The sequence below is a fragment of the Lacerta agilis genome, chromosome 2 (assembly GCF_009819535.1).
Source record: "Lacerta agilis isolate rLacAgi1 chromosome 2, rLacAgi1.pri, whole genome shotgun sequence".
NCBI lineage: Eukaryota > Metazoa > Chordata > Lepidosauria > Squamata > Lacertidae > Lacerta > Lacerta agilis.
In genome coordinates, this window is record NC_046313.1 from 112,526,659 (window position 1) to 112,541,975 (window position 15,317).

Sequence of the window (15,317 nt, forward strand, 5' to 3'; positions counted from 1 at the left end):
AGCACTAGGCGAGCGAAGGGTTGTGGCTGCTGCCACCACACAAGAAATGCACACATGAGACTGTGACCTCGCCTACGGGGATCCGGCCGTCAGCAGTTCTCAGAGGGAACCCCTTGCAGTACAGAGAGGAGCATGAAAATAAGCTGCTTTTGAATGTTCTGGACCCGAGCAGGATGCTGCCCCATCTTCTTTATGGGACCCAGAGACACTCTGGAAAAAGGTGTCCCTAGATGCCTGCATGCCACTTTGCAGCCCCTTCCACACCACCCTCGGTGAAAAAAGCAACCATCATTACAAATGAGAGGGGCCAAAAGCCACATCGGCAACCCCAGGTATAAGTTGAGTTGAGTGGCCATTTTGCCTAGAATGAAAAACGCCCCCCCCCAAGAAAACACACAAATATTGTTGGCTGTGTCCCTAACACATTTCTCTTCCATTGGCAGTCAGAATGCAGAAAAACAATGGGGGCAATAAGCATGTTCAAGAATGCTGTTTGAAGGCGCACAACACAGTGTGACTTTAGATGACACAATGAATGAGACATCAGGGCTCTTTAAATTAGGCCATGCTGGAAATAGGCATGGAAATAGAACTCAGCAAATGCTAATATTGCATGAGGTTGCATAGCAGAGAGAGAGAAACCAATAAGGGTTATTCAATCACTGCGGCTCAGAGCTGCCTTGGGCTCTTCCGCAACTGTCACCAAGTAACAATCACTCCATCAAGCTCCCTGCACTGTTTCTACCCCAAGTGGTCATTATAACTTTAAGAACTACTAGTACCTGAGCTTGTTCCTTTCCTCTTCCCTCCCCATTCCCCTTTCCTTTTATGTCACGTATTTTAGTTTGCTTTTCATTGATCTGTGAAACTGCATTCTTATTTCCTCATCAACAGATGCTTGTGTTCAAAGAAAGTGGTTTGAGAAGCACGTTCACACTAAATCAAGCATTGCTGCAACCAACAAGTTTTCTAACCGTAGTGATGTGGGGTGGAGCAGAGAAACAAACTGCTATGATTGTCGGAAACACAGCTGAAATTATGGCAAGGTGTTGTGAGCAGGTGCCAGCAACGTGGGTACCTAGTGCTGGTGAAATCGCTTATTCCCCCCTCGCCCCCCTTTTTATCCCCAAAACAGCTCTGTGAGGTTGACTGGTATCAGGAACAGCAACTGGCCCAGGGGGCTCTGAATTCCTAAAGCTAAAAAGGGACTTGAACCCAGGTCTCCCCAAGCCTAAGTTTCTAGGCACCTGGTTGCCTCCCCCCTCTCTGCCGCCCAAAGTCAAAGAGGGCCGGCCAAAAAGTTATGCATTTACCTGTTTGCACATATTGTTAGGACCCACCTTACTTTGGTGACAGTACGTTGTTTTAAATTGCTTCAAATTATCTTTAGTGGTTGTAACCTGTACTGGAACCTTAGGGTAAAGGGCTGATTCATAACAAGAATAAGAATAAGGGGGGAGCTTTATCCTCCAAGTCATCTGAATTAGGCACTAATTTCTTAAAATGATGCCTTCCATAGTTACAGTTCCTTCCAGTAGCACCTTAGAGACCAACTATGTTTGTTCTTGGTATGAGCTTTTTTTTTTTTTTTTAAAGCCCTGGACTTTTGTAAATATTCTGAAATACCCATAGCCACATGATTTATTACTGCTTTTACCATATATTGTTTTATCCACCATGATTTATATCTGTTGTTTAGCAAAATGTATCTAACATATCTTGCATAACTGCGGCAGGTTTCTGCCTGAATTCTTTTCTATGTGCTATGGCCAATTGGCAAACGCAATAAACTTTGATTTGATTTCTTATGAGCTTTCGTGTGCATGTACACTTCTTCAGATACACTGAAACGGAAGTCACCAGACCCTTAAATATAGTGAGGGAGTGGGGAGGGGTATTACTCAGAAGGGTGGTGGGAATGTGTGGTTTTGTGTGGGTGTGTAATGAAAAGCATGGGAAGCAATAAAAAAGCATTTCCTGCTCCTTGAGAAAACAATTCAGCAACTGCAAAGACCTGGAGGCATTTTTTTAAAAAATAATAATACTAAAGATCACGTGATCACCGAGTCATTTCCAGGAAACTCCCAGGGGCTGAAAACTGAGAAAGTGAAACTTAACTCGGCTCTTTGGGGCGAGGGCGCCATGGCTGCTGCAGGGGGTCACATCCAGCGTCTCCGCGATGAAGCCACTTGCTCCATCTGCCTGGATTACTTCAAGGATCCAGTGACCATCCCAGAGTGTGGGCACAACTTCTGCCGATCCTGCCTGATCCAGTACTGGGGGGAATCGGAGGCAGAGGCTTCCTGCCCTCAGTGCAGAAAAAGAGTTCAGATAAGGAGCCTCATCCCCAACCGGCAACTGGCAAACTTCGTAGAATTAATCGAGAATCTCAGCCTTCAAGAGGGGAAGGAAGAAGGAGGAAGGAAAGGGAGAGTCTGCGAGAAGCACCAGGAGCCCCTGAAGCTCTTTTGCAAAGTCCACGAAGCCCCCATCTGCGTGGTGTGTGACAAATCAAAGGAACATGAACATCACAAGGTGATTCCTCTGGAGGAGGCTTTCCAGGAATACAAGGTAGGAGATCCCTGGATCTTAAGGGGGTGGGGAATAGCTGTGGATTCTTCTTGGGAGGTTTGCTTTTTAATTCTCAGGTCCAAAGTAGGCATGGCATTAATTGGTGGTTGTTTATTATGTAAAAAGCAGCCAAGGGGAAGCCCGAGGGCTCCTGGTTTGGCTGGGAGGAGGGAGTTGAAGTCTTTCTCTCTGCCAGGGGGACTAAGGGATCTCCCTTGAGTAGAAGTCTGTTAGCAAGGGTAGAGCTAACTGGGTCTCTGAGCCCCACAGGGGTGCCACAGAAAAAGGTAGCTGGTCCAGGGGGTCATGGCCAAAAAGGTTGAAAACCTCTGGACTTCTATTTCCTCCCGTAAATTACATTGCAATTCCAGCAAGGCCACTGGGCACAAGAACCCAGTCTAATATTCATCTCCTCTCTTTATGTCTCAATCTAACCTGAGTTTTCCTTTCCAGGGAGAGATCTGTCACCGCCTGGAGATTCTGAAGAAACAGAGAGAGGAAATCCTGGGCTATCAAGCAGATCTGGACAAGGAATGCAAAGACCTCCTGGTAAGCGCAGCTCTTATTATTAGGGAGGGAACAAGCACTTGAAGAATCAAGTCATCAGGACTGAGAAGTGATGGGGAAATCTGCCCATTTGAGCTTCTCCCCATTTCTCCTTTTTCCATATCAGTCTCTTTATTTATTCATTATTCTGAAAATGAATCACATGTTAGGGTAGCTACCTCCTTGTATAAATATTTTTATCTGTACTTTACCCTCATAAATACATTTTTTGTGAATATTACCTGGCTGGGTCAACCTTGAAAATATCAGAGGTGTGAATTTCAAAGGATTGCTCTGTTTTGGTCTCCATATTTTTTCAGCAATAGCAAATTAGGTAAATTCACCTTTGAATGCAGCTTTGTTGTTGTTGTTGTTGTTGTTCAGTCGTTCAGTCGTGTCCGACTCTTCGTGACCCCATGGACCAGAGCACGCCAGGCACGCCTATCCTTCACTGCCTCTCGCAGTTTGGCTGGACGCCTTCCGACCTGAGGGGCTCATCTTCCAGCGTCATATCTTTTATATGCCTGTTGTCTTTGTCCATGGAGTTTTCTTGGCAGGGATACTGGAGCGGCTTGCCAGTTCCTTCTCCAGGTGGATCACGTTTGGTCCAAACTCTCCACTATGACCTGTCCATCTTGACCTGTCCATAGCTTCCCTGAGCAATTCAAGCCCCTTCGCCACGACAAAGCAGTGATCCATGAAGGGGTGAATGCAGCTACATTTAGTTTATTTCCCATTGTCATTCATTATGTGAATAGCAGTCAATGAGAAGCCTGAGGACTTGTGAGCTGAAAGGGTGGAAGCAATTAAATCCAAATCCGGATTTACCATAAATATTCCTAAAGAATTATTTTTCTAAATGTGCGCTTTTGTTCATTTTTAGGAAACTCTGTCCATTTTGAACCTTTAAAGAAAATAAGGGAGCTATAGGGATGAACTCTGCACTTTGTCCTCCTCCTCCTCCTGTTTCTGTTGCCTTCTTACACCTAAATGGCACCAGTCTAAACAGAGGGGTGTTTTATGTCCCTGGATGTTCTCTGAACAACTTAGAACTCTGCTTATGCCATGCCCAAAAACATGCAGGGAACACCCGTGGCTAGAAAAAGAGCTTGTTTTAGGCTGTAGTCCTCTGGGAAATAGAAGTCATCAGAAACAGCTATGAAGAGGGCTTCCCCTCAAAATAAATGTTGACTTCTTTAGCCACTGGGGGTTTCATGTCTATGAAAAATCAGAAGTGCCCTCCCTGTGGAATTCTCATCATTCTCTTCCTGATGTTTTGAAGGCTGACCATCTTCCACACTCAGACCTCCTCTTTTCTTCCAGAAATTAACAGAAACGGAGAGGCTGAAGATACTGGAGAAGTTCAGACAACTGCGCCAGTTTCTGGAAGAACAGGAAAAACATCTGCTGAATCATGTGGAAGAGGTGGAGAAGGAGATTGCAGGGAGAAGGGATGAGCAGCAGGCCAGACTCTCCAGGAAACTCTCCTCTCTTGAGAGGATCATCCAGGAGATGGAGGAAAAGGGTCAGCAGCCAGCGAGTGAACTCCTGCAGGTAAGACGGTGGCAGGAACAGCCCAAGGCTCCAGGAAAAGGCTGCCTGCAATCCTTTATGTGCCCCTTTCATGTATGCAAGGAGTGCAGGGGCTCAGATGATGGAGCCTCTAGTCAGGTTTGTAATGGACAGGAAGAGCCAAGAGACCTGGGATGCTTAACTCACCTGAATGCAGACTAGAGATTCTTCTGTATTCTTGATGGAACGGGAGGTGGTATTCTGCTCTTTGATGATGCTTTGTCTCTGAATGCCTTCCCGCTTGGCAATGCTGCCTTCGTGCCCTTAGAGGAGGAGCACTGGGGATGCATTCAGGCCTCCTTCTGACCTGAGCCAGTCTCTTTACCAAGCTTCTCTTCCCGTTCCCTCCACAACTTCTGGGTTGATCACCTTCCCCAGGGATCTAGATCAGTCCAAAATGGTGCTCAGTCACAGTGACCAAAGAGGAAGACAGAGGGACTCATCCAGACTGCTGCTTGTCCCACCCCTTTCCTCTTTTACTGCTGAATTAGAGCAAACATCAGCCAGGTTTTCTCCGGATTGACCTTTCCTTTGAGCAGGTTTTTCCTGAGGGAAAGTGCCAGGGCAAAGGCAAAACCACTGGGACCTGTGTTTTCTGGACACAGGAAAAGCAGAAGTGTGGAGGAGCCCAAAGAAACACTGAGCTGCTTTATTACCCCTTTGGAGGCATTTTATGCTGCTGGTGCTCTTTAAATTTCCACTTGGAAAGTAGAATTTGAAATTTGGGGACTTCTATGGAAGACAGTTTGGGACTGTTCCCTGGTAAGATTATCCTGTAGGCTTACTTACGTCTGAATTGCACAATGCAAACTGGATTAAAGTTATTAAATTATAATCTAAAACAAGAGATGGGGTGGAATCTTCTATTGAATCCACAAAGGTGTAATTTCCATTAAATGCTAGTGGATTTTCACATGGATTTTAAACAATAATTGCAAACTGATGTGGAAATGTGGAGAACTTGATATCAGAACAATTCTTAATATCAGATTGGAAAAATAAAAGCTGTGAGAAACGAAAACTGGCTGATTCTTCCATCCCTACACAAAGCCTTGGCATGTGCCAGGCAGACTGACACCCGAGGACCAGGCTATTCCTCCACTATGGGGAGGTCTGAGGGGGTCTTCCTAGTGTGTCCTGTGGTGTGCAGTGAATTCCCTTCTCTTTTCCCCTCTAGGATGTGAGAAGCACCTTGCAGAGGTAAGTGGATCTGGCTCATTTACATTAGCATCACTTTGAAGCAGAGATGCAAGAACCTCAGACATGGCTCTCCAGGGGCTGCAGGGGGGAGACAGTAGGACTCACTCCCTGCAGCATCTCACAGGTAAAAGCAAGACCCCCTCTTTGGAACTTGTAGCCCCCCCCCCCCAAATCCCCCTCCAAGGTTCACAGTCAACTGCCTCCTCCCTCCCTCCCCACATCACATCAGCCAGGGATGGGGGCTCTTTTCTTTCTCTTGCACTTTCTCTTCATTGACTTTTTGGTAATTTCAAACATCTAGAAGAGAAAGTGCCAAAGATGCTTGGAAAGAGCTTAGGATGTGCCAATAGATTTCTATGTCCAGCTAGAAGCCCCCAACTCTGGTAACTCAGCCCCTTTGATGCACTTAGGGAGGGAAGGTCTGTTGCTATAGAATAGATGGGTTATTTTTCTTGGGAGCGTTTTCAGCGTGAGAGGCTGAAGGTGGTCTGGAGTGGGGGGTGAAAGTCTGGTTGTTTCCTGCCTCTGGAGTGAGAGTCCCATGGGGTAATGGGGTTGTGCCCTTCCTGGGTGAGAGAGGGGAGCAGGTAGGGTTGAGGTTCTCCTTGACTTCTTGGCAGCTTTGGACATCACTCACATCCTCTGGAGTGGCTCCGGGAGGGAGGGATTGCAGGCACCCCACTTCAGGGGTTTGGTTCTTACATCCTGGGACCTTCCCAGAAAGTTGTTATGGGGCAGCATTGTTGGAAGCCATGGGAGCCCTCCGGTGGTGTCGCATAGGGTTACATCTTGTCCCTTGTGCTGTTTAGCATCCTTACGAAGCCGCTGACAGCTGCCCTCAGGGGTTTTGGACTGAGGTCTCCCCAATCTGTGGTGGACACCCAGCTTTATACCACTTTTCCATCTCTGTCAGGGCAGGAAGTTGAAATGCTAGACCAGGACTTAGAGGTGGGTGTCAACAGATGAAGCTGAATCCTGAAAATGACTTGTTGGGAAATGAACTTCAACTTTGTTCATGTTATTGAGATCTCCTGCAATAATTTGGGAGACAGTGCCACAATGGGACCATTCATTGTTTTGCTTTTCACCAGGTATGAGAAAAAAGAGAGTCCAGAGAAGCCACTGGCTTTCCCTCCAGAGCTGAAGAACAGGATCTTGGAATCCTGTGATCTGAATCACCTTGTGGAGGATACAATGAAACAATGGAAAGGTAATGAAAAATGGGTGTCAGGATTTGACACTGGGAATTCTATCACTTCTTCAGAACTGAACATGCCAGGCTCTTATTGCATGGAATTGAGTAACCCCAGGATACCTTCCTTCTTGGTGCGCCAACCTACATTTCCTGTCCCCAGAATGGCCCATGTATATTGTGACGCTGAATCCTGTAAAGAAAGCCTGAAACAGAGTGTAGAGCAAAGGAAGGATTTTTTCCTCCCATGTGCTTCTGTTTTCAGTTATACAGAACCTCCTTTTCCTTTTGGTTACCCATCTACACAATCTGGGGTTGTCCTTTAGGTGGTTCTCCTGCTCTGAATGGAGTCAAAGGGCATTGAGAAGCCCCCAGTTCCCCCCTCTGCCTCCTGCTCAGGCTTGTTTCTCAGCCGTGGAGCCATGGCCTGAGCCGTCGTCTCCTCAGATGTCCCACTGCAGCTGCCATATCTAGTGCCTCTCCCTTCAAGATCTCCTGAGAGGAGATGGAGACATTGAGGATGGAAGCAAGAGCACATGAGCCCCAAAAGGGCACAATTCTGCTTGTTAACAACCTTAAAGGTTTGTAGAAGGTTTGTGAGGAAGGGCTTCCTTTTGCCTGAGAGCTCTGCCAATCCTTCCTCATCAAACTTCGCTTCTCCTTATGTTTCACAATTTTGGCTTTAATTATTCCCCCCACCATTTACCGTATTTTTCGCTCCATAGGGCGCACCGGACCATAGGGCGCACCTCGATTTTAGAGGAGGAAACTAGAAAATTTTTTTTCCTGCACTTCCGGCGGCGACGCCATCGCGGAGCGGTCGTGGGTTGCCTCGGCTGCGAGGCGACCCAGTCCGTCCCGGGGGTTGGAGCCCCGCTACCGCAAAGCGGGGCTCCGGTGGGGAGCGGGAAGAGCGTCCCGCACCCCGGGCTCCCCGGCTGTGCCCACTATGGCTCTGAACCCTTCCCTCGCTCCCCCTGTAAAGGGGGAGTGGGGGTGAAGGGACAACGGAGCCGGGCCATAGGGGATATGCCCCAACCGGGACGCGGAGCGGCGGTCACCCCCGCGACGAGCGTCAAAGTTCTACCTGTCAAGTTTGGAACTAAAGAAGCCCGGTGGTTGTGAGTATTCGATTGGACTAACTTTTGTGCCTTTTTAACGATCCGGGAGACATTTGGAAAGGAAGCCTGCCTCCCTCCCTTCGGGGGAAAGAAAATAACCAGTTTAAGAGACTGCTGTTACAGTGATGGTTACAAAGTATCAGAACTTTGACAAGTGAGACTCCTTTGATCTCCCTTCGGGGAGTAAATATGTGGAAAATATCTCTTTTTAAAATTTGTGATTCTTGCGCCCTGGATTCAGGAAAATGGCGGTGAAAGACTGTGAGTGAGTGGAAAGTTACTGACATTAAGATGGAGAAGTTTGAAAGTCGAAACTGTAATTCGACACCTATGCCCGCTTCTGCCATGTTGGGAACTGTCTTCGATTTGGTTATGAACCGTGAGATGAGTGATGAACAAAGAATTACTTTACTGAGACTGGAACTGCTCAACCGAAAACTGGAGATTCTGAACCGGGACATGTCAGAAAAGATATACCCCACAGAGGAGACTTTACAGGAAATGGCTGCATTAGAAGAGAGCCTTGGCATGGAGCTGAAGGGGATGATTGAAGAACAGAGTGGAATGGTCTGGCGACTCTGGGAAAAAGAAACGTCCTTCGGGGGTGGCAGACCCAGGACGGGGAGAATTGTTATATCTATCTCTCGAGGTGAGAGCTCGAGAGTGTTGGTGAAGAAATTATTATGTCTACAAATAAAAGAAGAATGGTATGCTGAACCGGAGAAGCTGGAAGAAGAAGATATGTGTACCCTGATGTTTCACGCAAGGACTGTTTTGGACTTTGTCTGGATCTGTGGACTTGTAGGGAAAAAAGAAGAAGAAGAAGAAGAAGAGTTTGGATTTGATATCCCGCTTTTCACTACCCGAAGGAGTCTCAAAGCGGCTAACATTCTCCTTTCCCTTCCTCCCCCACAACAAACACTCTGTGAGGTGAGTGGGGCTGAGAGACTTCAGAGAAGTGTGACTAGCCCAAGGTCACCCAGCATCTGCATGTGGAGGAGTGGAGACACGAACCCGGTTCCCCAGATTATGAGTCTACCGCTCTTAACCACTACACCACACTGGCTCACAAGATATTGTGAAGAGCGGCTCTGGAGTAAGACGACTGAAGAAAATGGACAGAAGGGGGATAGGGTGAGCTGTATTAAGGGTAAAAAGGAAAAATACTATACTATGGTAACCTGAAACCGGTGTGGTAAGATTTTAAGCTTTTGATTAAGAAAAGAGATTTTTGAATTTTTGTTATTAACAGCAGTTATAGGGAAAGAGGATATTTGTTATGATGTATATTGATAATAATGTGTTAAGAATTAGAATCTTGTAGGGAATTAATGCGAAGCTATAATATGATTTGATTTTTATTAAGCCAAGAATGGGAAAATATTCTATATGATAAAACAAGATTTGTTAGGAAGAAAGTTTAGATCCAAAGTTTTGTTTAGAAAAGGAATTTGATTATTTTTGTATATGATGTTACTAAAGTAATATTTGTCATTAGAACCGAAGGTGAAAAGGCAGGGGAAGTCAGTGCCAAGATTCAAACAAGAATTTTTTTATATATATATAATACAAGAAGAAGAATTATTGGTGTATTTTATAGTTGGGTGTGGGGTTATTGTCGGTGTTATATTTGTTTGTTGTGGAAATCAATAAATTCTTATAAAAAAAAAGAAATTTTTTTTCTGGTTTTCCTCCTCTAAAAGCCCTTTTTTGTGAGGATCAGCTAAATGTTTTGAAACTTTTTTTGCAAAGGAAAAAGCCCTGTTTTTTTGAGGATCAGCTAAAAGTTTTGCAACTTTTTTTGCAACGGGGGGGGGGGGGGGAAGCAAAGCTCCTTTTGCAAAGGGGGAAAAGCAAAGAGGAAAAGCCCCATTTTTATGGGGTTCAATTCACATTTCTGCAACTACTGAAGGAAAGGGAGCCCTTTCTACAGTTTCCAGACAGATAAGCTAATCAGCCAGTCACGTGTCGCTGGGGAAACAAACAACCTCCCCCTGCAGCACATTCAACAAAGGAGGGCGGGGCTGAAAGGGAGCCGGGACTCTTATCTCTCTCCCGATCTCTTGCTGATCAGCTGCTGAGCGGGTCCTTTCAACACCCCTTTTCTCTTTGTAAAAAGAAAAAGCACAATCTGCTTTTGGCTCCTGGGCAATTCAGCTCCAGGGCCCACCATTCGCTCCATAAGACACACAGATATTTCCACTTACTTTTTAGGAGGAAAAAAGTGCGACTTATGGAGCGAAAAATACGGTAATTGGGAAGATGTTAAGGCTGCCTCCATCTCCCCTCTGCCTCCTTGTACAAGATTCCTATTGCTCTGCCTCCCCTCCAGTCCAAGAATGTAGAGCCCAATTTCAGGGACAAAGTTCAGAGACCACCAGGAGTTATGCTGAATATTCTTAATCTGCTATTTAAAGCTTTAGTTATTTTCATAGATTCTTCCTATGATTTCCTTGTTTTTAATTATTTTTTGTACAATTTAATTAATATTTAATAACTGTATTTGAATTTAATAATGCCACCTTTTGAAGTGTTACTTTTGTATGGAGATTTATTTCAGGTGGAAGAGTGTTGCCCTTACACTTTATATAATTTTGCTTCCTCAGATGCTCTGCTATTCAGAGAACAGATTCAGAAAGGTAAATTTCCTTCATCCCGATATGGTCCCCCTTCATTGTACACACAGCCCAACAAGACAATGACAAAAATCTACCGACAGCATACAAATCAATATGGCTAACCTGACAAAAACACCCACCCACCCTATGCACACAGGAGACCAAAGAACACCACAGCCAACCACAAAAAAACAATCACACCCCACGCCAACCCCGATCTCTCACACCAGCAAATGAGCACAAGTGAACAACAGAAAACCTGCACAGACAACGCTGACACCAAACCCTACACATATTAAGTAAAACAGAAACATCGTCACCCTACCCCACCTATCTCCCATCCCACCCACCTCTCCCCCCCTTCTCTTCCTAATGTCTCAACAACAAAAAACGATTTGTAAAAATGTTATATGGAAAAATACGAGAGAGACATTGCATGACCTTTGTACACCAAGAAAATCTTTAATAAAAATCTTTTTAAAAAGAAAAGAAAGAAAGGCAAATTTCCAGGGGAGGAACAATTTCAAAGGAGGGATTGGGACTGATATTTCATGGGTGTTGAACCGTCTGTTCTGCAGACTTTGGGACCCCCATCAATGACGTCACTCTGGGTAACAGTCCTCTAGTGGTGTTTGGGTTCTTCGTATGTCCCATGAATGAACTAGGAGAGGATTTGAAGGTTTGGATTGGGGGCAGAGCTTGTCCCTGCAAAGAACCTGCACACTAGTCTTGAGTTCCATTCCTGCCTATAGACTATTATCCTGATTTTCTCTCAATTTTATAGATTTTGCTTTCTTTCATAAAATTTATATACTGCTTGATTGTAGGAAAAAGCCTCAGAGCCTTACAGTAACTTACATAAGCCCTTAAGGGGAATCCTGCATAGTCAGTCCAATGTCCATCTTGTTGAGTTCTCAACCTCCCTTGCATTCTCTTTTCCTTCCACACAATCTGGAGAGGTTCTTTTGGGGCTTCTCTAGATTTGCTTGGATTCTCCCCTCATGAAGTGTGTGTTGTTTTTTTTTATAAAGAATTTATTGGCAATTTCATAGCAAAACACAAACCCCACACCCACACCTACATATATAAAACAAATACAAACATAGCCAGGATTCTTCTTCTTGTTTACATGCAAAAAAAAAAAAAAATTCTAGTTCCGAATCTTGACGGTTGACTTCCCCTGCCTTTTCTCCTTCGGTTTTAAATCCAGATTCTACTTTAATAACATCTCCTCTCCAAAAATTAAATTCATTTAAAAAAAAATCAAATCTAAACAAGCATCTTAATACATAATAGTTAATAATAATTAATAACAAATCTTTAAATCTTAACAAATTATTCTTATATCAAATCTATACAAACTTCTTCTATCCCTTATACTGCTGCTAATAACATAAAATTTCAAGAAGTGTGTTTGAAACGGCACCCACAAGCACCCAGTCTCTCCTCCACCTCCTGCCCAGGCTGGTCTCCCAGCAGCAGAGCCAAGGCCTGAGCTGCCTCTTCCTCAGAGTTTCAACCTCACCCGCCATTTCTCGTGCTTCGGCCATCCCAATCTCCTCCGAGTTCCCACAGTTCTTTTGAGATCAGCCCCATTCCAGCTCTGTCGATTCTTCCTCTGCAATCTGCTTTGTCAGCATGCTTGGAAATTCCTGTTTCAAAAGCTTTTTCCCACCAGTTTACTTGGGGCAGATGTTAACCTTCCTCCAGCCATTCAGTACAGATCCCCATTTAATTTGTGGGTTTTGAATGATTGTATTCTGCCATTTTCTAGTATGATTTACCATTTCTGATTTTTCCATGGAATAGCAGAGTGTGAAAGGATCCCAAAGATCATCTAGTCCAACCGCCTGCAATGCAGGAATTGCAGCTAAACACGTTAGTTGTTTTAATTCCTTAGGCCTACATTTAATCTTTTGCTTGAAATAAGGAAACAACAGGTGCTATATAATGCTGATGTTTTGTAAAATGATTTTCTTTGAGTTATTGCAGTGTAGCCTGTTAAGCCTCTCTTTTTGCTTCCTCAGATGTTCAGTCATTCAGAAATCTTCAGAGAGGTAAATTTCACATGGAGACCCCAATTCACAGGAGGGGTGGGCACTACAGTTTCATGGAGGGTAAAGAGTCTGTTCTGTACAACTTGACTCTAGCCCTGCTGTTTGTACCACTAAGGCAGAGAGGGTGGACTTTTAAAGTGCAGAAGGGGGGGGGGAGATAAATTACCCAGAAGGATCAGATGGAAGGAGGGAAGAGTTTTATTCCTGCCTAGAGAGAGTTGGGTTGCTTTTCCATGTGACCTTTTTCAGGACTGGTTGCCACATGTCCTCTTTTTCTCAGACAGGTTCTCTATTTTCATGATTAAAATTTCTGCTCTTGGTGGATTTTTAAACCTTTGCAAAATGTCTCGAGTTGTTTTGTTTGGTTATTTGGTTTACAGTAACCCATGAAAAAATTTCTAGTGCATTAGACTCAGATCTAAGGCACCTAGCCTAGAGCAGAGAATCGCAACAGAGCAGCATCTTAAGCTAGTGACATACTGTAAAAAACCCTTCTCTTGTGGCTCAACTAAAAAGACGCTGGCTCAGCTACAAGATCTTGGAGAAGGAGTCCAGGAGGACAAGAGTTAACATCCCCCTGCCCTTAAGGAGAGTCCATATGCACATGTTTAACATTTAATAAATTGGTCTGTGCACACTTATGTTCACAAAAAAGTGAAATCCCATTGATCTGAAAGGGAATCTGGGTTTTTCGGCTGTTTTTTATTTATTTAACAAGATGTCTGTCTCTGTCTCTCAGCTGCCTCTGCCTAATCTTCTCTTTCCTTCATCTTCTCCCCAACAGCAAATGTCACTCTGGATCCAGACACAGCCCATCCTGGCCTCATCCTGTCCAAGGATCGGAAAAGCGTGAGATTGGGAGACAAAAAGCAAGACCTGCCCAAAAATCCTGAGAGATACAACTACTGGCCTTGTGTGTTGGGACGTGAGGGATTCACAGCAGGCAGACATTTCTGGGAAGTCAATGTGGAAAGTGGGGAACGGTGGGCTGTGGGGGTCGCCAGGAAGTCTGTGGAGAGAAAGGGTCACTTCTACTTCAGTCCTAAGGTGGGGATTTGGGCTGTGCGGAAGTGGGAAGATGAGTACTTAGCTTGCACTTCCCCTGATAATTCTCCTCTGTCCCTGAATGAGGAGCCCAGGAGGATCCGGGTGACTCTGGACTATGAAGAGGGACGTGTGTCTCTTTCTGACGCTGACTCAGGAGCCGAACTTTACACGTTCTCAGGAACCTCGTTCTCTGGAGAGACCCTCCTCCCTTTCTTTTGTCTGTGGGTAAATGAAACCCACCTCAGTATCTCCTGAGGAGACTAAATCTTCCTCTCAGGCCCAGCAGGAGTTTCTCTCCAGACCAGAGGGACTAATATAAAAACCATTTACCCACCAAGAGCAGTTTGAGCAGTTTTTCAAGGGGACCTTTGAGAAGATTCATTCCAGTCAAAATCAGCAGAAATAACAAAACAAAAATGTGTTGCTGTCACTTTGCATTTTCCTTCCTTTTCCCAGAATTCCCTCTGCCGCTTACTTCTTAAAGAGACAGTCACACATTTACAAGTACCAATAAATAATATTTTCCTCAAACAGGCTCCCTTACCTTCAATCTTGTTTTCCATTTGAGATGTCTGATTTGGCAGAGGACGAGACTCTTAACCCCAGGCTTGTGGGTCTGGGCCCCATGTTGGGCAAAGGTTTCCTGCACTGCAAGGGGTGGGACTAGATGATCCTCAGGACCCCTCACAACTCTGCAAGACCTTCATCTCCCCACAAGACCTTATGCAGCTGAAAAATTCATGCATCATTGGATTAATAGATGACTAAAAAATGAACCCCTTCCCCCACGTCAGGCAGGATAGCTCCTTGCTCTGGAGACCCTAGATGGGAAGAAAATGAAAAGGAAATTGAACAGTGCACCAGCTTCAAATGCTCTCTGCAATTACAGCCTCGCCATCTCCACACTTTGACAGAAATAAACCTCATTGCTTTGAGTGGGGCTTCTGCCCAGTTATACGTGTTTCAAGTGAATGCATTAACGTTCCTTATTTACAGGCTGGATTCTGTCTATCAGGGGCATCAAATGAGGTGTCCTCTGGATAATGCTGGAGTCCAACTCCCCTCCGACCCATCCAGCAAGACCAAGGGTTAAAGAGAGAATGGGAGTTGCAGTCTGGCAGCTTCCAGAAGGGGCCCCATGGGCTGTGCTGCCCTATACATTATGCAGGGAACCTTCTCTGTGCTCCTCAACCCCATCCCAAATACACACCGCTCCCCCAAGGAGCGTCTTTTTGTCAGCAGGACTCACTCTGGTTCCACTATCAGGGCCACTGACTACAGACTGGTGCAGCCTGCTCTTTTTTCTTTGGGGGGGGGGGAGGATAAGCCCTAATCCACTCCACTTTAGGCTTGGTTTTATCACTTGCCCTCCAGCACTTTCCCCTGCTCCTTG

The 15,317-nt window shown here is 45.2% G+C and overlaps 1 protein-coding gene across 2 annotated transcripts; it reads left to right on the forward strand.

Annotated features, from left to right (window-relative positions):
* Positions 1 to 2,105: 2,105 nt before the first annotated feature.
* On the forward strand, positions 2,106 to 14,767 carry LOC117042731 (zinc finger protein RFP-like). 2 transcript variants are annotated; one of them, XM_033142354.1, is made up of 8 exons: positions 2,106 to 2,571; positions 3,025 to 3,120; positions 4,441 to 4,671; positions 5,867 to 5,889; positions 6,981 to 7,099; positions 10,809 to 10,841; positions 12,848 to 12,877; positions 13,662 to 14,767. In XM_033142354.1, exons 1-8 carry the CDS (start codon positions 2,143 to 2,145, stop codon positions 14,177 to 14,179), a joined length of 1,479 nt encoding a protein of 492 aa, XP_032998245.1. In that variant the 5' UTR covers positions 2,106 to 2,142; the 3' UTR covers positions 14,180 to 14,767. The 2 variants fall into 2 exon arrangements, with proteins under 2 accessions (XP_032998245.1, XP_032998247.1); XM_033142356.1 differs by lacking the exon at positions 12,848 to 12,877.
* Positions 14,768 to 15,317: the final 550 nt, after the last annotated feature.